Source organism: Ranitomeya imitator, chromosome 1, assembly GCF_032444005.1.
Source record: "Ranitomeya imitator isolate aRanImi1 chromosome 1, aRanImi1.pri, whole genome shotgun sequence".
NCBI lineage: Eukaryota > Metazoa > Chordata > Amphibia > Anura > Dendrobatidae > Ranitomeya > Ranitomeya imitator.
In genome coordinates this window covers 890,011,602-890,036,048 of record NC_091282.1, presented here as the reverse complement: position 1 = coordinate 890,036,048, position 24,447 = coordinate 890,011,602, and the positions used below count along the sequence as shown (strand labels likewise).

Sequence of the window (24,447 nt, the reverse complement as noted above, 5' to 3'; positions counted from 1 at the left end):
TCAAAACACAAAAGTCGCCACTCAAAACTCGCCACGCGCAGAACTCGCCACATGCAAAAACTAGGCTCTTGCAAAACTCGCCACAAGTGCAAAATTCTCCTCATGAAAAACTCGCCACACGCAAAACTTGCACACGCGGAAAAATTGCCACATGCACAAAAGTTGCAACACATGCAAAAGTTGCCTCACACAAAACTTGCACATACTCAAAAGGCACCACACATAATACTCGCAACGCGCAAAACTCGCCATGCGCAAAACTTGGTGCACACAACTTGCTACACTAACCTGTCACATGTAACTCGACACACAAAAAGTTGCTACACGCATGTTGCTACACAAAACTCATCTCACAAAAGTCGCTACATGCATGTCGCCACACGCAACTCAACACACACAACTTGACAAACGAAACTCGCCCTAAAACACACACAAGTCTGGTATTATCCTTCAAAAATAAAAATCTGATTAATAAGCAGACAAACTACAACAATTGCACCATATAGGAAATACGGCAGAATGTCAGTCACATGACCTGTCTATTATGTGTATGTGTGAGCTAATATATACTGCCAGGGGGAGGGCTTCCTGTTGGCTGGGGATTTATCAGGCTGCCAATTTAGCTTACAAATACTGAGGTAAAAATACTGAGCAAATAACGTGTGAACGAGGTCTAATACAGGAGGAGATGACACACAGGTATATACTATATACAGGGGAGATGACACACAGATATATACTATATACAGGAGAGATGACACACAGGTATATACTATATAGAGGAGGAGATGACATATAGGTACATATATATACAGGAGGAGATGACATACAGGTATATACTATGTACAGGAGGAGATGACATACAGGTATATGCTATATATAGAAGATGACATGCAGGTATATACTATATGCAGGAGGAGATGACACTCAGATATATACTGTATACAGGGGAGATGACACACAGGTATATACTATATAGAGGAGGAGATGACATATAGGTACATATATATACAGGAGGAGATGACATACAGGTATATACTATGTACAGGAGGAGATGACATACAGGTATATGCTATATATAGAAGATGACATGCAGGTATATACTATATGCAGGAGGAGATGACACTCAGATATATACTGTATACAGGGGAGATGACACACAGGTATATACTATATACAGGAGGAGATGACATACAGGTATATGCTATATATAGAAGATGACATGCAGGTATATACTATATGCAGGAGGAGATGACACTCAGATATATACTATATACAGGGGAGATGACACACAGGTATATACTATATACAGGAGGAGAAGACATACAGGTATATACTATATGTAGAAGGAGATGACATTCAGGTATATACTATATATAGGGGAGATGACACACAGCAGGTATATACTATATACAGGGGAGATGACATACAGGTATATACTATATACAGGAGATGACATACAGATGTATACTATATATAAGGGAGATGACAAACATGTATATACTGAGGTGATGAGGTGAAAATGAGAGGTGTGAGGTGAAAATGAAAAGGTATGAGTGCAAAATGAGAGAAGTGAGGAAAAATAGTGGAGTGATCAGAAAATGACAGATGTGAGGTTGAAATGACAAGTGTTAGGGGGGAATGAGAGGAGTGAGGGAGAAAATGAGAGGTGTGAGGGAGAAAATGAGAGATGTGAGGGGGAAAATGAAAGATGTGATTGGGAAAATGAGAGGCGTGATGGGAAAATAAGAGAAGTGAGGTGCTATAACTAACCACAGATATTTACTATGCCCAGGCAACGCCGGGCTCTTCAGCTAGTTTGAAATAAAAATACAAAGGCACAGTTATTCTCATCTTACCCCCATTCCATTGAAGCCCTTGTCCTCTGTAAAAAAGAAAAATAATAAACAACTTTACTGTTTGGGTTCACCCATCTCTAGTCACTAGTGACTAGTCTGCTGACTTGATGTGTTGTTCCTATTGATGTGTCCACACAGACAGGAAAACAGAGATATGACTGGGTGGGGGACCAGATTAGAAGTAGTGAAGGACTAATTAGGAATTCTAAAGATAGATATGTGGTATTGTTTAAAGCAGGAGTGGGGAACCACAGGCCCCAGGGCCATTTACGGCCCTCAATTACCTTTTATCAGGCCCCTGAGCAGATTCTCAGGGACCGCATTCTTGGGCTGGGAAGTGTATTTTGATTACAACCAGCGGGTTATTTCTTCTTGCTCTGTTAGCACACATGCACACAGTGTTCACTACAGAAAACTGAAGGGCATGCAATGAAAGATTACATCCTGACACCAGTGTCAGAGTCAGGATGTACTTTGTGGGTGGAGTTTGTACAGCCCTCGTAGGATGGTATAAATATCCAAATGGCCTTTGGCAGAAAAAGACTCCCCATGCCTGGTTTAAATCTTTTGTTTTAACTCTTTAAATACTTTTAAAGAGCTGTGTCCTCAATAGATGTTTAAACGGGTGGTGTCAGTAGATTCTTAGTCTTTTTCCAATTAGAAATCGTCAACACCTGAATTTGTAAGATAATTTGTTATTTATTGATTATGCCAGCATGGAGAATGACGGTTGATTGTGATGTCAGCACAATCTCCTATTTGCCCCATAACAACTTGTTTGAGTTTAAATAGCAAGATAGAAAAAAGCTTGTAAAGTACAGAGTTGCAACAATATCACATATGATGGTCATACAGCTTGACCGTAAGCATTCTGTTATCTACGATACAAGAAAAATCAAGCAATGGTACCTTGGTTTTTAGCTAGATAAGGGAAACTAGCTAAAAAAACCACAAAAGTTAACACACCTATCTAGTTTGCACAATTCTTTTACTGAATATTGTTCCAAGTTTCTGGGGTTAAATCTCATGCAATATTATGTATAAGAGAAAGGATTTCATAGCAATTATTATGGTAGGTGGTCTAAAGCTAAAATTTAATTTTAATTGTAAATGTCTATTTGATGTCATAATCTTATCTCTTTTCAAATACACTTTAATTAAAAATTCCCTATAAATCCTTCAGTTTGCTATCTAACTCCTTTATTTTTGTTTTACTACTCCCTGTTTGATGACACTTTATTTCAAAATCTCAGTGCATGCTGTGATACACAAACAAGTCATCATCAGGGAGCGCAGGCTGAGGTCACTGCTGCAGCCTGTTCTCCTACCCTGAAACGAAGTGTCATCAGTCCCTACTGAGCATGTTATCTGTCAATTTCCGACAAATGATCAGTAGGATCTTGTTACTGTGCAATATTCTTCTAAGTGCACTATCTGCTCATTCGTTCTCGCCTTACAAGGCACACTGACAATGCCCTCTCTTACTTGCTCATCACTTCTCATCAGAGCCAGCGAGGGAGTGCACTGTTACCGTGCACTCAGGGCCGTATTTAGAGTTTCTGCTGCCCTAGGCACTTTTAGTGCTGCCTCTCCCATTGGTGAGTATGATACTATCAGCATAGACTTTGGCAAGAATCACTGATGTGAAAGTAGCCATTTGCAGCAGATCGGGCAGTTTTTCTGCATCTGTCGTGTAACGGATCACTTACGGCAACACTGCGTTCGGCCTCATTCATTCCCCATGGGATTTGTGGCACTTGCCGTGATCTGGCAAATGTGGTACCATACCTCCCAACTTTTGCGCCGCAGCAAATTTTAGGCCACGCCTCTGACTACACCCATTTCATAACTAGTCACACCCATATCCACGTCTCAACCACACCCATTTTGCACTGCTGATCACACTGTTTCATATACAATAATTATAAACAAAAACAAATATGGCCACACAGTGCTGCATACTGTATAATGGCAACACATGATGCTCCATACTGTGTAATGGCCACACATGATGCTCTATACTGTATAATGGCCACACATGATACTCCATACTGTATAATGGCCACACATGATGCTCCATACTGTATAATGGCCACACATGATGTTCAATACTGTATAATGGCCACACATGATGCTCCATACTGTATAATGGCCACACATGATGCCCAATACTGTATAATAGCCACACATGATGCTCTATACTGTATAATGGCCACAAATGATGCTCAATACTGTATAATGGCCCCACATGATGCCCAATACTGTATAATAGCCACACATGATGCTCTATACTGTATAATGGCCACAAATGATGCTCAATACTGTATAATGGCCCCACATGATGTTCCATACTGTATAATGACCCCACATGATGCTCCATACTGTATAATGACCCCACGTGATTCTCAATACTGTATAATGCCCCCTCCCATCTTGTATGCATGGATCATCTCCCTCCCATCCCATATGCATGGCTCATATCCCCCCCTCCTCCTGTATGCATGGCTCATATTCCCCCCTCCTGTATGCATGGCTCATATTCCCCCCTTCCTGTATGATGGCTCATATCCCCCCCTCCTGTATGCATGGCTCATAATCCCCCCCTGTATGCATGGCTCAAAATTCCTCCCCACCTCCTATATGTATGGCTCATAATCCCCCCCTCCTGTATGCATGGCTCATAATCCACCACCACCCCTCCTGTATGCATGGCTCATATTTCACCACTACCCCCTCCTGTATGCATGGCTCATATTCCACCACCACCCCCTCCTGTATGCATGGCTCATAATTCCCCCCCTGTATGCATGGCTCATATCCCCCCTCCTGTATGCATGGCTCATAATTTCCCCCCTCCTCTATGATGGCTCATATCCCCCCCTCCTGTATGCATGGCTCATAATCCCCCCCTGCATGCATGGCTCATATCCCCCCTCCTGTATGCATGGCTCATAATTCCCCCCTGTATGTATGGCTCATATTCCCTCTCCTCCTGTATGCATGGCTCATAATTCCCCCCCACCTCTTGTATGCATGGTTCATATTCTCCCTCATATACATGGCTCATCTCTCAACCCTACCGCTCCCGCTCCTGCTCCCATCTTGCATGGCTTGGCTTACCGTCCTCCTTCATCCCCCCGTCCCATGTCCCTCATACTCACCTGTCCGTCCCACACCGCGCGGCCACGCCGACATCTCTCTGGCTCTGTCCCCACTCCCAGCGCAGCACCTTCTTCCTGAGTGAGCGGTCATGTGGTACTGCTCATTAAGGTCATGACCTTAATGAGCAGTACCATGTGACCGCTCACTCAGAACACTACAGACGCTGAGACTAGGCATCGCTGGAGCAGGGTGAGTATCGTCTTCAAGGAGGGTGGGTGGTAGGCAGGCGGGCAGGCAGGCAGGCAGGTATTGGGAGCGGTCAGTCGGGAGGTGACACATGCTCAGTAGCGCAGAGACTAGCCCAGCTCCTGAAATGGACGTAGCTGATTTTAGGGTGGGGGCAGATACTGCGGCAGTGACCAAAGACTTTGCCCCCTGATGGCAACTCATTTGAGTGTCCAAGCATGCACTGAGATTCTCAAACAAAGTTTCATCTCACAGAAAGTAAAAAGTAAAAATAAAACAGTTTGATAGCATAGTGAATGAATGGTAGGGACTTTTTCATTAAAGAATATGATAAAATAGATTATATTATGGAATTTAATAGACAAACATACAGGATTAAAAATACATTTAAGTTTCAGACCACCCCTTTAACACAACCCCAAGCTGGGATCCCCATGATCACTTCAACTAAAGCTCAAATGTCCATTCCTATTCTTTGCAGAGAAACTGATCAAAGCAACCTAGCACTGTACTCTACTATCTCGGTTATTTCCATTGATTGTGCTACTTCTCAATGTGGTCATGCAGTGAGAGGGCTCATTACCACCATTCTAGTGATTTGTGGGGATCCCAGCAGTAGAACTTCATCTTTCAGACATCTATCACGTACCTCTGAGAATATCCCCTTTAAAAGATGTTAAATGCACAAAAGATTGGTTTCTGACTACTGTACCATATTTGTTGTTTGCCTTCTCTTATCTGTCTTTGTTGTCTAGGTGTGCATCAAAGTTACGATAATTAATTTTACTGTGACCAGATCTGGCCTGGAGGATCAACTGCTCAGGTTAGATTTGTCTATTTATGCTCTCAATGTAAAGAACAAGGGCAGTTTATCTTTAGAAATCCAATATGTTTGCTAAAAAAAGACAAAACGCTGTGTAGCTGTGTACAAAGTGATATTGAAAGTTCCCTGGAAATTATAGTAAATGATAATATTTTTTAAAAACTTGTCCAGAAATTATATATATATATATATATATATATATATATATAGTGTGTATAATATATATATATATATATATATATATATATATATATATATAGGGCGCCCCCAAGGGCTAGGGGTACTCGGTCCGAAGGATCCGGTTCTCGGGGATGTCACGGTGGCTGACCCGGTCCGTGGCCCTCTGGAGGTCCGTTGTAAAAGGGGAAGGTCTTTGAAGGGATATGTTCGTGACGCCACCTGTGGTATTCGGTCAGAGTGACCGATGCTGCTTTAAGGGGTCTGCTGGGGTGATGTTATGGCAGCTAGATGGTATACCTTCCCACAAGTGAAGTGTGTCCCCAGGGCTTCCCAGTGTGTAGATGGTGGATGGTGAGAGGCGCAGTAAAGAACGAGGACACAAGGTTGCAGTTTCTTTACCTTTACTGAAGGCTTCAGCGTCCACAGTCCAGAGCACCAGATCACAGGGCAGGCAGAGTCCGGCCGGTTTGGAGGCAAATCCAGAGTCCCCTTATCCAGGTGGAAATCAGTAGCCTTCCTTTGCACTGCAGTGTTGTAGTCTCTTACTGCTAAGCTTCTCATAAGGTCCTCTGTTATGAAAGGCAATTCAGAATCACAATGGACATGGAGGTCAGAGCACATACAGTGAACTGACAATAACCCAAAATAATAGAACGAGCTCTGAGACGTGGGAACTCTGCAGACCGCAATCCCTAAGCCTATCAAACCACACTAAAGGTAGCCGTGGAGCGCTCCTGACCAGAACCTAGGCGCCTCGTCACAGCCTGAGAAACTAGCTAATCCTGAAGATAGAAAAATAAGCCTACCTTGCCTCAGAGAAATTCCCCAAAGGAAAAGGCAGCCCCCCACATATAATGACTGTGAGTAAGATGAAAACACAAACATAGGGATGAAACAGATTTAGCAAAGTGAGGCCCGACTAGCTGAACAGAACGAGGATAGGGAAGATAACTTTGCGGTCAGCACAAAAACCTATAAAAAACCACGCAGAGGGGACAAAAAGACCCTCCGCACCGACTAACGGTACGGAGGTGGTCCCTCTGCGTCTCAGAGCTTCCAGCAGGCGAGAAAAACCAATAAAGCAAGCTGGACAGAAAAATAGCAACAAAATAACATAAGCAAAACTTAGCTTTGCAGAGCAGCAGGCCACAGGAATGATCCAGGGAAAAAACAAGTCCCACACTGAAACATTGACAGGAAGCATAGATCAAAGCATCAGGTGGAGTTAAGTAGAGAAGAAGCTAACGAGCTCACCAGATCACCTGAGGGAGGAAACTCAGAAGCTGCAGTACCACTTTCCTCCACAAACGGAAGATCCCAGAGAGAATCAGCCGAAGTACCACTTGTGACCACAGGAGTGAACTCTGCCACAGAATTCACAACAGTACCCCCCCCTTGAGGAGGGGTCACCGAACCCTCACCAGAGCCCCCAGGCCGACCAGGATGAGCCACATGAAAGGCACGAACAAGATCGGGAGCATGGACATCAGAGGCAAAAACCCAGGAATTATCCTCCTGAGCATAACCCTTCCATTTAACCAGATACTGGAATTTCCGTCTTGAAACACGAGAATCCAAAATCTTCTCCACAATATACTCCAATTCCCCCTCCACCAAAACCGGGGCAGGAGGCTCAACAGATGGAACCATAGGTGCCACGTATCTCCGCAACAATGACCTATGGAATGCGTTATGTATGGAAAAAGAATCTGGAAGGGTCAGACGAAAAGACACAGGATTAAGAACCTCAGAAATCCTATACGGACCAATAAAACGAGGTTTAAACTTAGGAGAGGAAACCTTCATAGGAATATGACGAGAAGATAACCAAACCAGATCCCCAACACGAAGTCGGGGACCCACACGGCGTCTGCGATTAGCGAAAAGTTGAGCCTTCTCCTGGGACAAGATCAAATTGTCCACTACCTGAGTCCAAATCTGTTGCAACCTGTCCACCACAGTATCCACACCAGGACAGTCCGAAGACTGTCCAGAAGAGAAACGAGGATGGAACCCAGAATTGCAGAAAAACGGTGAAACCAAGGTAGCCGAGCTGGCCCGATTATTAAGGGCGAACTCAGCCAAAGGCAAAAAGGACACCCAGTCATCCTGATCAGCAGAAACAAAGCACCTCAGATATGTTTCCAAGGTCTGATTGGTTCGCTCGGTCTGGCCATTAGTCTGAGGATGGAAAGCCAAGGAAAAAGACAAGTCAATGCCCATCCTACCACAAAAGGCTCGCCAAAACCTCGAAACAAACTGGGAACCTCTGTCAGAAACAATATTCTCTGGAATGCCATGCAAACGAACCACATGCTGGAAGAACAAAGGCACCAAATCAGAGGAGGAAGGCAATTTAGACAAGGGTACCAGATGGACCATCTTAGAAAAGCGATCACAGACCACCCAAATGACTGACATCTTTTGAGAAACGGGAAGGTCAGAAATAAAATCCATAGAGATATGTGTCCAAGGCCTCTTCGGGACCGGCAAAGGCAAAAGCAACCCACTGGCACGAGAACAGCAGGGCTTAGCCCAAGCACAAATCCCACAGGACTGCACAAAAGCACGCACATCCCGCGACAGAGAGGGCCACCAAAAGGATCTAGCCACTAACTCTCTGGTACCAAAGATTCCAGGATGACCAGCCAACACCGAACAATGAAGTTCAGAGATAACTCTGTTCGTCCACCTATTAGCCTGAAATTTTTGCAGCACCCGCCGCAAATCAGGGGAGATGGCAGACACAATTACTCCTTCCTTGAGGATACCCGCCGGCTCAGATAAACCCGGAGAGTCGGGTACAAAACTCCTAGACAGAGCATCCGCCTTCACATTTTTAGAGCCCGGAAGGTACGAAATCACAAAGTCAAAACGGGCAAAAAACAACGACCAACGAGCTTGTCTAGGATTCAAGCGCTTGGCAGACTCGAGATAAGTCAAGTTCTTATGATCAGTCAATACCACCACGCGATGCTTAGCTCCTTCAAGCCAATGACGCCACTCCTCGAATGCCCACTTCATGGCCAGCAACTCTCGGTTGCCCACATCATAATTACGCTCAGCAGGCGAAAACTTCCTGGAAAAGAAAGCGCATGGTTTCATCACTGAGCAACCAGAACCTCTCTGCGACAAAACAGCCCCTGCTCCAATCTCAGAAGCATCAACCTCGACCTGGAACGGAAGAGAAACATCTGGTTGACACAACACAGGGGCAGAAGAAAAACGACGCTTCAACTCTTGAAAAGCTTCCACAGCAGCAGAAGACCAATTGACCACATCAGCACCCTTCTTGGTCAAATCGGTCAATGGTTTAGCAATACTAGAAAAATTGCAGATGAAGCGACGATAAAAATTAGCAAAGCCCAGGAACTTTTGCAGACTTTTCAGAGATGTCGGCTGAGTCCAATCATGGATGGCTTGGACCTTAACAGGATCCATCTCGATAGTAGAAGGGGAAAAGATGAACCCCAAAAATGAAACCTTCTGCACACCAAAGAGACACTTTGATCCCTTCACAAACAAAGAATTAGCACGCAGGACCTGAAAAACCGTTCTGACCTGCTTCACATGAGACTCCCAATCATCCGAGAAGATCAAAATGTCATCCAAGTACACAATCAGGAATTTATCCAGGTACTCTCGGAAGATGTCATGCATAAAGGACTGAAACACTGATGGAGCATTGGCAAGTCCGAACGGCATCACGAGATACTCAAAATGACCCTCGGGCGTATTAAATGCAGTTTTCCATTCATCACCTTGCTTAATTCGCACCAGATTATACGCACCACGAAGATCTATCTTTGTGAACCAACTAGCCCCCTTAATCCGAGCAAACAGATCAGATAACAATGGCAAGGGGTACTGAAATTTACCCGTGATCTTATTAAGAAGGCGGTAATCTATACAAGGTCTCAGCGAACCATCCTTCTTGGCTACAAAAAAGAACCCTGCTCCTAATGGCGACGATGACGGGCGAATATGCCCCTTCTCCAGGGATTCCTTCACATAACTGCGCATAGCGGTGTGCTCAGGCACAGACAAATTAAACAATCGACCTTTTGAGAATTTACTACCAGGAATCAAATTGATAGCACAATCACAATCCCTATGCGGAGGTAGGGTATTGGACTTGGGCTCATCAAATACAGGTCCTTCTCAAAAAATTAGCATATAGTGTTAAATTTCATTATTTACCATAATGTAATGATTATAATTAAACTTTCATATATTATAGATTCATTATCCACCAACTGAAATTTGTCAGGTCTTTTATTGTTTTAACCCCTTTACCCCCAAGGGTGGTTTGCACGTTAATGACCAGGCCAATTTTTACAATTCTGACCACTGTCCCTTTATGAGGTTATAACTCCGAAACGCTTCAACGGATCCTGGTGATTCTGACATTGTTTTCTCGTGACATATTGTACTTCATGATAGTGGTAAAATTTCTTTGATAGTACCTGCGTTTATTTGTGAAAAAAACGGAAATTTGGCAAAAATTTTGAAAATTTCGCAATTTTCAAACTTTGAATTTTTATGCAATTAAATCACAGAGATATGTCACACAAAATACTTAATAAGTAACATTTCCCACATGTCTCCTTTACATCAGCATAATTTTGGAACCAATTTTTTTTTTTGTTAGGGAGTTATAAGGGTTAAAAGTTGACCAGCAATTTCTCATTTTTACAACACCATTTTTTTTTAGGGACCACGTCTCATTTGAAGTCATTTTGAGGGGTCTATATGATAGAAAATGCCCAAGTGTGACACCATTCTAAAAACTGCACCCCTCAAGGTGCTCAAAACCACATTCAAGAAGTTTATTAACCCTTCAGGTGTTTAATAGGAATTTTTGGAATGTTTAAATAAAAATGAACATTTAACTTTTTTACACAAAAAATTTACTTCAGCTCCAATTTGTTTTATTTTACCAAGGGTAACAGGAGAAATTGGACCCAAAAAGTTGTTGTCCAATTTGTCCTGAGTACGCTGATACCCCATATGTGGCAGTAAACCACTGTTTGGGCGCATGGGAGAGCTCGGAAGGGAAGGAGCGCTATTTGACTTTTCAATGCAAAATTGACAGGAATTGAGATGGGACGCCATGTTGCGTTTGAAGAGCCACTGATGTGCCTAAACATTGAAACCCCCCACAAGTGACACCATTTTGGAAAGTAGACCCCCTAAGGAACTTATCTAGAGGTGTGGTGAGCACTTTGACCCACCAAGTGCTTCACAGAAGTTTATAATGCAGAACCGTAAAAATAAAAAATCATATTTTTTCACAAAAATTATATTTTTGCCCCCAATTTTTTATTTTTCCAAGGGTAAGAGAAGAAATTGGACCTCAAAAGTTGTTGTCCAATTTGTCCCGAGTACGCTGATACCCCATATGTGGCAGTAAACCACTGTTTGGGCGCATGGGAGAGCTCGGAAGGGAAGGAGCGCCGTTTGACTTTTCAATGCAAAATTGACAGAAATTGAGATGGGACGCCATGTTGCGTTTGGAGAGCCACTGATGTGCCTAAACATTGAAACCCCCCACAAGTGACACCATTTTGGAAAGTAGACCCCCTAAGGAACTTATCTAGAGGTGTGGTGAGCACTTTGACCCACCAAGTGCTTCACAGAAGTTTATAATGCAGAACCGTAAAAATAAAAAATCATATTTTTTCACAAAAATTATATTTTTGCCCCCAATTTTTTATTTTTCCAAGGGTAAGAGAAGAAATTGGACCTCAAAAGTTGTTGTCCAATTTGTCCCGAGTACGCTGATACCCCATATGTGGCAGTAAACCACTGTTTGGGCGCATGGGAGAGCTCGGAAGGGAAGGAGCGCCGTTTGACTTTTCAATGCAAAATTGACAGGAATTGAGATGGGACGCCATGTTGCGTTTGGAGAGCCACTGATGTGCCTAAACATTGAAACCCCCCACAAGTGACACCATTTTGGAAAGTAGACCCCCTAAGGAACTTATCTGGATGTGTGGTGAGCACTTTGACCCACCAAGGGCTTCACAGAAGTTTATAATGCAGAGCCATAAAAATAAAACAAAATTTTTTTCCCACAAAAATTATTTTTTAGCCCCCAGTTTTGTATTTTCCCTAGGGTAACAGGAGAAATTGGACCCCAAAAGTTGTTGTCCAATTTGTCCTGAGTACGCTGATACCCCATATGTGGGGGGGAACCACCGTTTGGGCGCATGGGAGGGTTCGGAAGGGAAGGAGCGCCATTTGGAATGCAGACTTAGATGGAATGGTCTGCAGGCGTCACATTGCGTTTGCAGAGCCCCTAATGTACCTAAACAGTAGAAACCCCCCACAAGTGACACCATTTTGGAAAGTAGACCCCCTAAGGAACTCATCTTGATGTGTTGTGAGAGCTTTGAACCCCCAAGTATTTCACTACAGTTTATAACGCAGAGCCATGCAAATAAAAAATATTCTTTTTTCCACAAAAATTATATTTTAGCCCCCAGTTTTGTATTTTTCCAAGGTTAGCAGGAGAAATTGGACCCTAAATGTTGTTGTCCAATTTGTCCTGAGTACGCTGATACCCCATATGTGGGGGGGAACCACCGTTTGGGCGCATGGGAGGGTTCGGAAGGGAAGGAGCGCCATTTGGAATGCAGACTTAGATGGAATGGTCTGCAGGCATCACATTGCGTTTGCAGAGCCCCTAATGTACCTAAACAGTAGAAACCCCCCACAAGTGACACCATTTTGGAAAGTAGACCCCCTAAGGAACTCATCTTGATGTGTTGTGAGAGCTTTGAACCCCCAAGTATTTCACTACAGTTTATAACGCAGAGCCATGCAAATAAAAAATATTTTTTTTTCCACAAAAATTATATTTTAGCCCCCAGTTTTGTATTTTTCCAAGGTTAGCAGGAGAAATTGGACCCTAAATGTTGTTGTCCAATTTGTCCTGAGTACGCTGATACCCGATATGTGGGGGGGAACCACCGTTTGGGCGCATGGGAGGGCTCGGAAGGGAAGGAGCATCATTTGGAATGCAGACTTAGATGGATTGGTCTGCAGGCGTCACATTGCGTTTGCAGAGCCCCTAATGTACCTAAACAGTAGAAACCCCCCACAAGTGACCCCATATTGGAAACTAGACCCCTCAATGAACTTATCTAGATGTGTTGTGAGAACTTTGAACCCCCAAGTGTTTCACTACAGTTTATAACGCAGAGCCGTGAAAATAAAAAATCTTTTTGTTTTCCCACAAAAATTATTTTTTAGCCCCCAGTTTTGTATTTTCCCAAGGGTAACAGGAGAAATTGGTCCACAAAAGTTGTTGTCCAATTTGTCCTGAGTACGCTGATACCCCATATGTTGGGGTAAACCCCTGTTTGGGCACACAGGAGAGCTCGGAAGGGAAGGAGCACTGTTTTACTTTTTCAACGCAGAATTGGTTGGAATTGAGATCGGACGCCATGTCGTGTTTGGAGAGCCCCTGATGTGCCGAAACAGTGGAAACCCCCCAATTATAACTGAAACCCTAATCTAAACACACCCCTAACCCTAATTCCAACGGTAACCCTAACCACACCTCTAACCCTGACACACCCCTAACCCTAATCCCAACCCTATTCCCAACTGTAAATGTAATCTAAACCCTAACTTTAGCCCCAACCCTAACTGTAGCCCCAACCCTAACCCTAACCCTAGCCCTAACCCTAGCCCTAACCCTAGCCCTAACCCTAGCCCTAACCCTAGCCCTAACCCTAACCCTAGCCCTAGCCCTAACCCTAGCCCTAACCCTAGCCCTAACCCTAACCCTAGCCCTAACCCTAGCCCTAACCCTAGCCCTAGCCCTAACCCTAGCCCTAACCCTAGCCCTAATGGGAAAATGGAAATAAATACATTTTTTTTTATTTTTCCCTAACTAAGGGGGTGATGAAGGGGGGTTTGATTTACTTTTATAGCGAGTTTTTTAGCGGATTTTTATGATTGGCAGCCGTCACACACTGAAAGACCCTTTTTATTGCAAAAAATATTTTTTGCAATACCACATTTTGAGAGCTATAATTTTTCCATATTTTGGTCCACAGAGTCATGTGAGGTCTTGTTTTTTGCGGGACGAGTTGATGTTTTTATTGAAAACATTTTTGGGCACGTGACATTTTTTTATCGCTTTTTATTCCGATTTTTGTGAGGAAGAATGACCAAAAGCCAGCTATTCATGAATTTCTATTGGGGGAGGCGTTTATACCGTTCCGCGTTTGGTAAAATTGATAAATCAGTTTTATTCTTCGCGTCAGTACGATTACAGCGATACCTCATTTATATCATTTTTTTATGGTTTGGTGCTTTTATATGATAAAATATTTTACAGAAAAAATAATTATTTTTGCATCGCTTTATTCTCAGGACTATAACTTTTTTATTTTTTTGCTGATGATGCTGTATGGCGGCTCTTTTTTTGCGGGACAATATGACGCTTTCAGCGGTACCATGGTTATTTATATCTGTCCTTTTGATCGCGTGTTATTCCACTTTTTGTTCGGCGGTATGATAATAAAGCGTTGTTTTTTGCCTCGTTTTTTTTTTTTTTTTTCTTACGGTGTTTACTGAAGGGGTTAACTAGTGGGACAGTTTTATAGGTCGGGTCGTTACGGACGCGGCGATACTAAATATGTGTACTTTTATTGGTTTTTTTTTTATTTAGATGAAGAAATGTATTTATGGGAATAATATTTTTTTTTTTTTCATTATTTTGGAATATTTTTTTTTATTTTTTTTACACATTTGGAAAATTTTTTTTTTACTTTGTCCCAGGGGGGGACATCACAGATCAGTGATCTGACAGTTTGCACAGCACTCTGTCAGATCACTGATCTGACATGCAGCGCTGCAGGCTTCACAGTGCCTGCTCTGAGCAGGCTCTGTGAAGCCACCTCCCTCCCTGCAGGACCCGGATCCGCGGCCATCTTGGATCCGGGGCTGGAGGGAGCAGGGAGGGAGGTGAGACCCTCGCAGCAACGCGATCACATCGCGTTGCTCCGGGGGTCTCAGGGAAGCCCGCAGGGAGCCCCCTCCCTGCGCGGTGCTTCCCTGCACCGCCGGCACATCGCGATCATCTTTGATCGCGGTGTGCCAGGGGTTAATGTGCCGGGGGCGGTCCGTGACCGCTCCTGGCACATAGTGCCGGATGTCAGCTGCGATAAGCAGCTGACACCCGGCCGCGATCGGCCGCGCTCCCCCCGTGAGCGCGGCCGATCGGCTATGACGTACTATCCCGTCCAGGGTCAGATAAGCCCAGGGCACCTCGACGGGATAGTACGTCTAAGGTCACAGAGGGGTTAATACTGATGATTTTGGCATACAACTCCTGATAACCCAAAAAACCTGTCTCAATAAATTAGCATATCAAGAAAAGGTTCTCTAAACGACCTATTACCCTAGTCTTCTGAATCAACTAATTAACTCTAAACACATGCAAAAGATACCAGAGGCTTTTATAAACTCCCTGCCTGGTTCATTACTCAAAACCCCCATCATGGGTAAGACTAGCGACCTGACAGATGTCAAGAAGGCCGTCATTGACACCCTCAAGCAAGAGGGTAAGACCCAGAAACAAAATTTCTCAACAAATAGGCTGTTCCCAGAGTGCTGTATCAAGGCACCTCAATGGTAAGTCTGTTGGAAGGAAACAATGTGGCAGAAAACGCTGTACAACGAGAAGAGGAGACCGGACCCTGAGGAAGATTGTGGAGAAGGACCGATTCCAGACCTTGGGGAACCTGAGGAAGCAGTGGACTGAGTCTGGTGTGGAAACATCCAGAGCCACCGTGCACAGGCGTGTGCAGGAAATGGGCTACAGGTGCCGCATTCCCCAGGTAAGGCCACTTTTGAGCTACAGAGAAGCAGCACTGGACTGTTGCTCTGTGGTCCCAAGTACTTTTTTCTGATGAAAGCAAATTTTGCATGTCATTCGGAAATCAAGGTGCCAGAGTCTGGAGGAAGACTGGGGAGAAGGAAATGCCAAAATGCCTGAAGTCCAGTGTCAAGTACCCACAGTCAGTGATGGTGTGGGGTGCCATGTCAGCTGCTGGTGTTGGTCCACTGTGTTTCATCAAGGGCAGGGTCAATGCAGCTAGCTATCAGGAGATTTTGGAGCACTTCATGCTTCCATCGGCTGAAATGCTTTATGGAGATGAAGATTTCATTTTTCAGCACGACCTGGCACCTGCTCACAGTGCCAAAACCACTGGTAAATGGTTTACTGACCATGGTATTACTGTGCTCAATTGGCCTGCCAACTCTCCTGACCTGAACCCCATAGAGAATCTGTGGGATATTGTGAAGAGAAAGTTGAGAGACGCAAGACCCAACACTCTGGATGAGCTTAAGGCCGCTATTGAAGCATCCTGGGCCTCCATAACATCTCAGCAGTGTCACAGGCTGATTGCCTCCATGCCACGCCGCATTGAAGCAGTCATTTCTGCCAAAGGATTCCCGACCAAGTATTGAGTGCATAACTGAACATTATTATTTGTTAGTTTTTTTGTTTGTTATTAAAAAACACTTTTATTTGATTGGATGGGTGAAATATGCTAATTTATTGAGACAGGTTTTTTGGGTTATCAGGAGTTGTATGCCAAAATCATCAGTATTAAAACAATAAAAGACCTGACAAATTTCAGTTGGTGGATAATGAATCTATAATATATGAAAGTTTAATTGTAATCATTACATTATGGCAAATAATGAAATTTAACACTATATGCTAATTTTTTGAGAAGGACCTGTACATCCCGGTAATCAGACAAGAACTCTGGGACCTCAGAAGGAGTGGATGACGAAATTGACAGAAATGGAACATCACCATGTACCCCCTGACAACCCCAGCTGGACACCGACATGGATTTCCAATCTAATACTGGATTATGGGCTTGTAGCCATGGCAACCCCAACACGACCACATCATGCAGATTATGCAACACCAGAAAGCGAATAACCTCCTGATGTGCAGGAGCCATGCACATGGTCAGCTGGGTCCAGTATTGAGGCTTATTCTTGGCCAAAGGCGTAGCATCAATTCCTCTCAATGGAATAGGACACTGCAAGGGCTCCAAGAAAAACCCACAACGCTTAGCATATTCCAAGTCCATCAAATTCAGGGCAGCGCCTGAATCCACAAATGCCATGACAGAATATGATGACAAAGAGCAGATCAAGGTAACGGACAGAAGAAATTTTGACTGTACAGTACCAATGGTGGCAGACCTAGCGAACCGCTTAGTGCGCTTAGGACAATCAGAGATAGCATGAGTGGAATCACCACAGTAGAAACACAGACCATTCAGACGTCTATGTTCTTGCCGTTCAACTCTGGTCAAGGTCCTATCACACTGCATAGGCTCAGGTTTAAGCTCAGGTAATACCGCCAAATGGTGCACAGGTTTACGCTCACGCAAGCGTCGACCGATCTGAATGGCCAAAGACATAGACTCATTCAAACCAGCAGGCATAGGAAATCCCACCATGACATCCTTAAGGGCTTCAGAGAGACCCTTTCTGAATATTGCTGCCAGCGCAGATTCATTCTATTGAGTGAGCACTGACCACTTTCTAAATTTCTGACAATATACCTCTATCTCATCCTGAGCCTGACAAAGAGCCAGCAAATTTTTTTTCTGCCTGATCCACTGAATTAGGCTCATCGTACAGCAACCCAAGCGCCAGGAAAAACGCATCGATATTACTCAATGCAGGATCTCCTGACGCAAGAGAAAACGCCCAGTCCTGAGGGTCGCCGCGCAAAAAAGAAATGACGATCCTAACCTGTTGAATTGGGTCACCAGAAGAGCGAGGTTTCAAAGCCAGAAATAGTTTACAATTATTTTTGAAACTCAGAAATTTAGTTCTATCTCCAAAAAACAAATCTGGAATAGGAATTCTCGGTTCAAGCAAAGAATTCTGGACCACAAAATCTTGAATATTTTGAACTCTTGCCATGAGCTGATCCACACATGAAGACAGACCTTTAATGTCCATTGCTACACCTGTGTCCTGAACCACCCAAATGTCTAGGGGAAAAAAAAGACAAAACACAGTGCAAAGAAAAAAAAATGGTCTCAGAACTTCTTTCTTTCCTCTATTGAGAATCATTAGCACTTTTGGCTTCCTGTACTGTTATGAAAGGCAATTCAGAATCACAATGGACATGGAGGTCAGAGCACATACAGTGAACTGACAATAACCCAAAATAATAGAACGAGCTCTGAGACGTGGGAACTCTGCAGACCGCAATCCCTAAGCCTATCAAACCACACTAAAGGTAGCCGTGGAGCGCTCCTGACCAGAACCTAGGCGCCTCGTCACAGCCTGAGAAACTAGCTAATCCTGAAGATAGAAAAATAAGCCTACCTTGCCTCAGAGAAATTCCCCAAAGGAAAAGGCGGCCCCCCACATATAATGACTGTGAGTAAGATGAAAACACAAACATAGGGATGAAACAGATTTAGCAAAGTGAGGCCCGACTAGCTGAACAGAACGAGGATAGGGACGATAACTTTGCGGTCAGCACAAAAACCTATAAAAAACCACGCAGAGGGGACAAAAAGACCCTCCGCACCGACTAACGGTACGGAGGTGGTCCCTCTGCGTCTCAGAGCTTCCAGCAGGCGAGAAAAACCAATAAAGCAAGCTGGACAGAAAAATAGCAACAAAATAACATAAGCAAAACTTAGCTTTGCAGAGCAGCAGGCCACAGGAATGATCCAGGGAAAAAACAAGTCCCACACTGAAACATTGACAGGAAGCATAGATCAAAGCATCAGGTGGAGTTAAGTAGAGAAGAAGCTAACGAGCTCACCAGATCACCTGAGGGAGGAAACTCAGAAGCTGCAGTACCACTTTCCTCCACAAACGGACGATCCCAGAGAGAATCAGCCGAAGTACCACTTGTGACCACAGGAGTGAACTCTGCCACAGAATTCACAACAGTCCTCACAACTGTTGTAGATGTTATGTCTCTCTCTCTGTCCCCCAGATAGAATAGGACAAATCCTTATGACTGGTGGCTTGAGGCGGTTTATAGGGACTCTAGCATGCCCCAGCCTCTGAGGGGTGCCGCCGTGCCTCCTGGGTGTAGGTGCGGACAGGTAACTTGCAATTAGCTGTCCTGCCAGTCTCTGAAGTAAAGCGTAGAGATCCTTACCCCCTCGGTATTCTGGCTACTGAATTTCTGCACCTCAGAAGGAAGCAGCCTACTCCTGGCTGATCTCTCTCTGGTATTCCTCTCCTGTGCTCTGCTTTCCTGCACACTCTCTGCAATATGTTCTGCTTTCTATGTCTCATCCCAGGAGCTGCAGCACTTTATGCCACAGATCTCCTCTTCCTCTGTCTTCCTGACAGGAACTGAACCCTTTCCCTCCAGATCAGGATGTTCTAATAGGGGAGTTCACCTTAAACAGGCTTAGAGCTCCCCCTTCTGGTTTGGAGTGTGAACATGTTGCATGCTTTGTATTACCTGCCAAAGAGATCTCCTTCACTGCCCCAAACGTAACATCACTCCCCCCCTAGTGGAGAATGATGTTACTGCAACGACCTGGACCCTGGGGCACTGCATATATATATTTGTTTAATGTACAGGGTTGTTGTTTTTTTCAGTTAGCCAACTGCTCTTTATGGAAAACTTAAGTAGCTATTTTGAAAATGCCAGTGTATTATTGTTGCCTGCTGTGATAGCATTTCTAAGTCCAACTTGGAAATTTTTGAGATTCAGTCAATAGCTGGCAAGAAAAGAATAATATATAGCTTTTTGATTTCTAAACTTTAAAGGAGTGTTTGTTTCATTTATAATTTCCATGACTATAGGCATTTCTTATGTTATCAAATAGCAGAATACATATCGGCATAATAAGTAAAACACTCTCCCTGTGTCCACGCGGCTTAGTTTGTAAGTCTCTGTTCTGAGTAGTTTTTGTGAGATCTACTTAATCCTATGAGATATGGCAGAGCGGAAGACATTACCCCCTTCCTTACACCAACATTATCCATAAATTTTGGTTTTGTATTTTTCAGTGATGTAGTAAGAATTGAGAGACCAGATCTAGAGGATCAAAGAAATCAGCTTATAATCAGAATCAATTCTGACAAAAATCAGCTGAAAGCAATTGAAGAGCGAATCCTCAAGTTACTCTTCACATCTGAAGGCAATATCCTGGATAATGAAGAACTTATCAATACATTGCAAGAATCCAAGGTCACTCATTTATTCATCTTTTACCTTCCAGTATCTTTGCTTTTGTGTCTTTTGTCCCTCTAGTCTAGTTCGAAGAATGCATGTAAAGTGTAGAATGTATCTTTCTTTCAAGGCTTGCAAACTGTGATTCCCAGAGGTAACCTAATTATCAATGCGACATCAGTCAGAGTAAAAAGCGTAATGTTATTGTGAACTACTGAAATGATAGATTTGGCTTCTGGCATAACTTTTAGTACAGTCCCTGGGTTTTAGTTGAAGGTTCTAACTAATTATCAAATCATTATGGGATTATGGATGCTACATATACACATGCACATACAGATGCGTACAAACTTACCTTTCTGTAAATTTTAGTAAGGACTCCACCTCCTTACAATACAAACTCAATGTGTTATGATAAGATTGTAGTAAAACCCTTGACAGGCTGCAATTCAAAACCGCTGGGTACTGTGTGTCCTTTTTTATAAGCTGTTCATTTTGTGCCACTCAACTCAGTATATAAAGAGATGCTGAATCCAATGATGTATCGCTTAGTTTACTGGGCGCAACAGTCCTGACTCAATCAGAGTTTTTAGATTTAGCATGCAGCAGAGCTGAGAAAGCAAACCCCGCCCATACCAGGCTCTATATGCACATTGTCTATAGACAGTGAGCTACTTATTAGAGGAGGGGGTGGAGTCGGGCTAACAGTCATGTGCTCATCAGACCTGGCTATGATAATCTAGTGATAAAAACTTCAGTGTAAGTAAATAGCACACAGAATGATAAGTGATACATTGTTGAATTTTGTGTATTAACCGCTACCTCTCATGACTTCCCTTTTTTCTCATAGATTATTAGCTTGCGAGCAGGGCCCTCATTCCTCTTGGTATCTGTTTTGATCTGTGATTTCTGTTATGCTGTAATGTCTATTGTCGGTACAAATCCCCTCTATAATTGTAAAGCGCTGCAGAATATGTTGGCGCTATATAAATAAAATTATTATTACCTCTTTCTGATTACATAACAAAAACCTGCTGACAGATTTCCTTTAACATCAAATATCATTCTGTGAAGCACAATAGCACTAATATTTTATTTACATAGGTAATTCTGGCAAAGATTCATATTTTGTTACGGTATACGATATATGGTATGCCATAACTTTCCAACACAGAATTTGTTTTTGACAATTTATATATCATGTTAGTGGATTCATGAATCTCTTTCTCCTTACAAAATGTTGTGTATGTGAAAATGACTACATAGCCAATATTAATTTATTGAAAGTGTGCCTGCTGTTTCAAGGTACTTTTCAGAATAAGGTGCCATGTATAAGGAACAAAACCTCTTCTGGAAATTATATGACTTGTATTGTATACCCGATGTTCAGGCAGCCGAACTGAACAGTAACATGGACTTCCTAATGAAGTCCGTATTTGGTGTCCATGCCCTAACAGTAGATGTTCGGTACGGACGCCAAACTTTACTGTTCGGTTTCACCTATCTCCACACATGTGTAGTCTGAACAGAATTTGATCCTGTGCTGTCAGTTACCAAGTCATGTTTGTGTCTACGATCCAGCTGCGGTATCAGGGACTGTCAAGGAGTAGTACATGGTGGGTACCTGCAGCTCAAGTCTAACTCTAGAAAGTAGCCAATTTGATTTTACCCAATAAATCAAAACAGGGTAATGAATGATCCAACAAAACAATGTAATAGTATAAGCAAAGGTAGGGATAATAATACTTAACATTTAATATATCATCTAATATATAATTGCCTAGAATACTACTTCCTGCAATTTGTGCCAACTTCCTGTCCGGAGCTAATGTCCGGAGATAATGTCCGGAGATAATGTCCGGAGATAAGTGACGTCAACAGTGTCCAGTGTCTGATTGGTTGCCGCCTGCTGCGAGCGACCAATCAGAAACGTGCCGTACTGTGACACACTCCGCCCGCCATTTTGGTGTGATTTTTGAATTTTTACCTCACAGCAAGTTTCTACTGCGTGGAGGCGGGCCCAGTGACGTTGCTCTTCAAGCTCCTGCCGAATTTAGTCAAAAAAATGATAATACCATTTACCAAAACTATATATATTTAGTTGTGAAGTGGTTCAGTGACATTTTCACACCAATTTTGAACTTTTGTTTGGTGTTTTCTCCATATACTGGCTATTATTTTTGTTCTTTCTTACTATTATTTATTAATTGTATTATTCTTACATTTGAATAAATAAAGTATATATGGATTCTAGACTCCCGATTCTTTAGAATCGGGCTGCCATCTAGTTAAAATATAAAGACATAACAAGACACTTAATTAGGAACCCAGACAGGCTTGCTCTTCAAATATAGGCCAGCTGAAGCACCAAGAAAAGGAAACCTGAAAGGATGTCATATACCAAATGTAGCTCAATAAAAATGGAAAAACATTGGAATGATCTCACCTAGTCTAGGTGAATAATGTACCTCTGGCATCTGTCTTCCAGTGTTCATGTGGGACTGCAAGCATACAGTTGCTATTTAGCTTTCCATAGCATAGACTGGGACCATGATGTGATTATAAAAAATCACCTTCTCCCAATGCGTTTTATCCTTCCTGGGACTCATCAGGGGATATGGCAGCCAGGATGGAGGTCTCAGTATCAGGCAATATAAAGAGCCTCTGTTGGGTACATGTCCCTAAAGTAGATCCATTTAAATAGAAGTAACACTCCCTTGCAATACCTCTATATCCGGTCTCCTGATGAATAGACCTCCTATGGGTGCGATGCAAGCATTTTCCCATCTGCTGCATCACTAGTCAATGGAACGCAAAGTGCGGTGACCCGCGTTTGGATCGCCCCCACGTTAGGGCAATGGGGTACTCAGATCCGGGCCCTTCTGTAGTCGGTGAGGATGTCACGGTGGCTGACCCAGTCCGTGGCCCTAGGGGAACGTCCATTGTTTATTGGGAAAAGGTCTTTAAAGGGATAATATTCGTGACGCCACCTGTGGTATTCGGTCAGGGTGACCGACGCTGCTTAGGGGTCTGCTGGGGTGATGTTATGGCAGCTAGATAGTATACCTTCCCACAGGTGAAGTATGTCCCCAGGGCTTCCCAGAGTGTAGGAGGTGGATGGTGCAAGGCGTAGTGAATAACGAGGACTATTATGATCAGGTGGCCTTGGAGCAGCATGAAATGACCTTCGCTGGAGCAGTGGTAACTATACTGACCGCAGACCCTGATCCTATCACCGCAACTAGAAGTAGCTGTGGGGTGTGCCTAACCAGACCTAGACACCTCGACACAGCCGGAGAACTAAATATCCCTAAAGATGGAAATAGGAAAACTCTCTTGCCTCAGAGTAGACCCCCAAAGGATAGACAGCCCCCCACAAATAATGACTGTGAGTAGGAGAGGAAAAGACACACACAGACTGAAAACAGGGATAAGCAAAGGAGGCCACTTCTACCTAGAAAGGAAAGGAAAGTACAGGATACTATGCGGTCAGCATAAAACACTACAAAATATCCACAGCAGATAAATACAAAAACTCCACCACCTAAGTATAGATGTGGAGAGTATATCTGCGACTCCAGCGAATCCAACTAGACTGAGAAAAACATCAGGCACAGTCTAGCAGGAACAAAATAGAAACAAGATAGCACAGAAAATAAACACACAGCAGTGTGCCTAAAACAAATGAAGCAAACATTTAACTTTGCTGAATTGGCAGCAAGCAGGAGAGGCCAGGCAGGACCAACACTTCCAAAGGAACAATGGACAACTGGCAGGGACTAAAGAGTCCTGCAAAGCTATATACCCCAGTCAGCTTTGCAATTAGCAGATACACCTGTCCAATCCTGCAGTCCAGGCACAACTGCATTACCCTCTACAACCACCGGAGGGAGCCCAAAAGCAGAATTCACAACAGTACCCCCCCTTGAGGAGGGGTCACCGAACCCTCACCAGAGCCCCCAGGCCAATCAGGATGAGCCCGATGAAAGGTACGAACCAAATCAGCGGCATGGACATCAGAGGCA

General features: G+C 43.5%; 1 protein-coding gene across 1 annotated transcript in view; it reads left to right on the top strand.

Annotated features, from left to right (window-relative positions):
- DNAH6 (dynein axonemal heavy chain 6) overlaps positions 1–24,447 on the top strand; it is a 621,891-nt gene that overhangs the window by 444,482 nt on the left and 152,962 nt on the right. The window contains exons 57-58 of the mRNA XM_069743176.1: positions 5,963–6,030; positions 20,260–20,440. Coding sequence (XP_069599277.1) covers positions 5,963–6,030; positions 20,260–20,440 — 249 coding nt within the window. The remainder of the gene's footprint in view (positions 1–5,962; positions 6,031–20,259; positions 20,441–24,447) is intronic.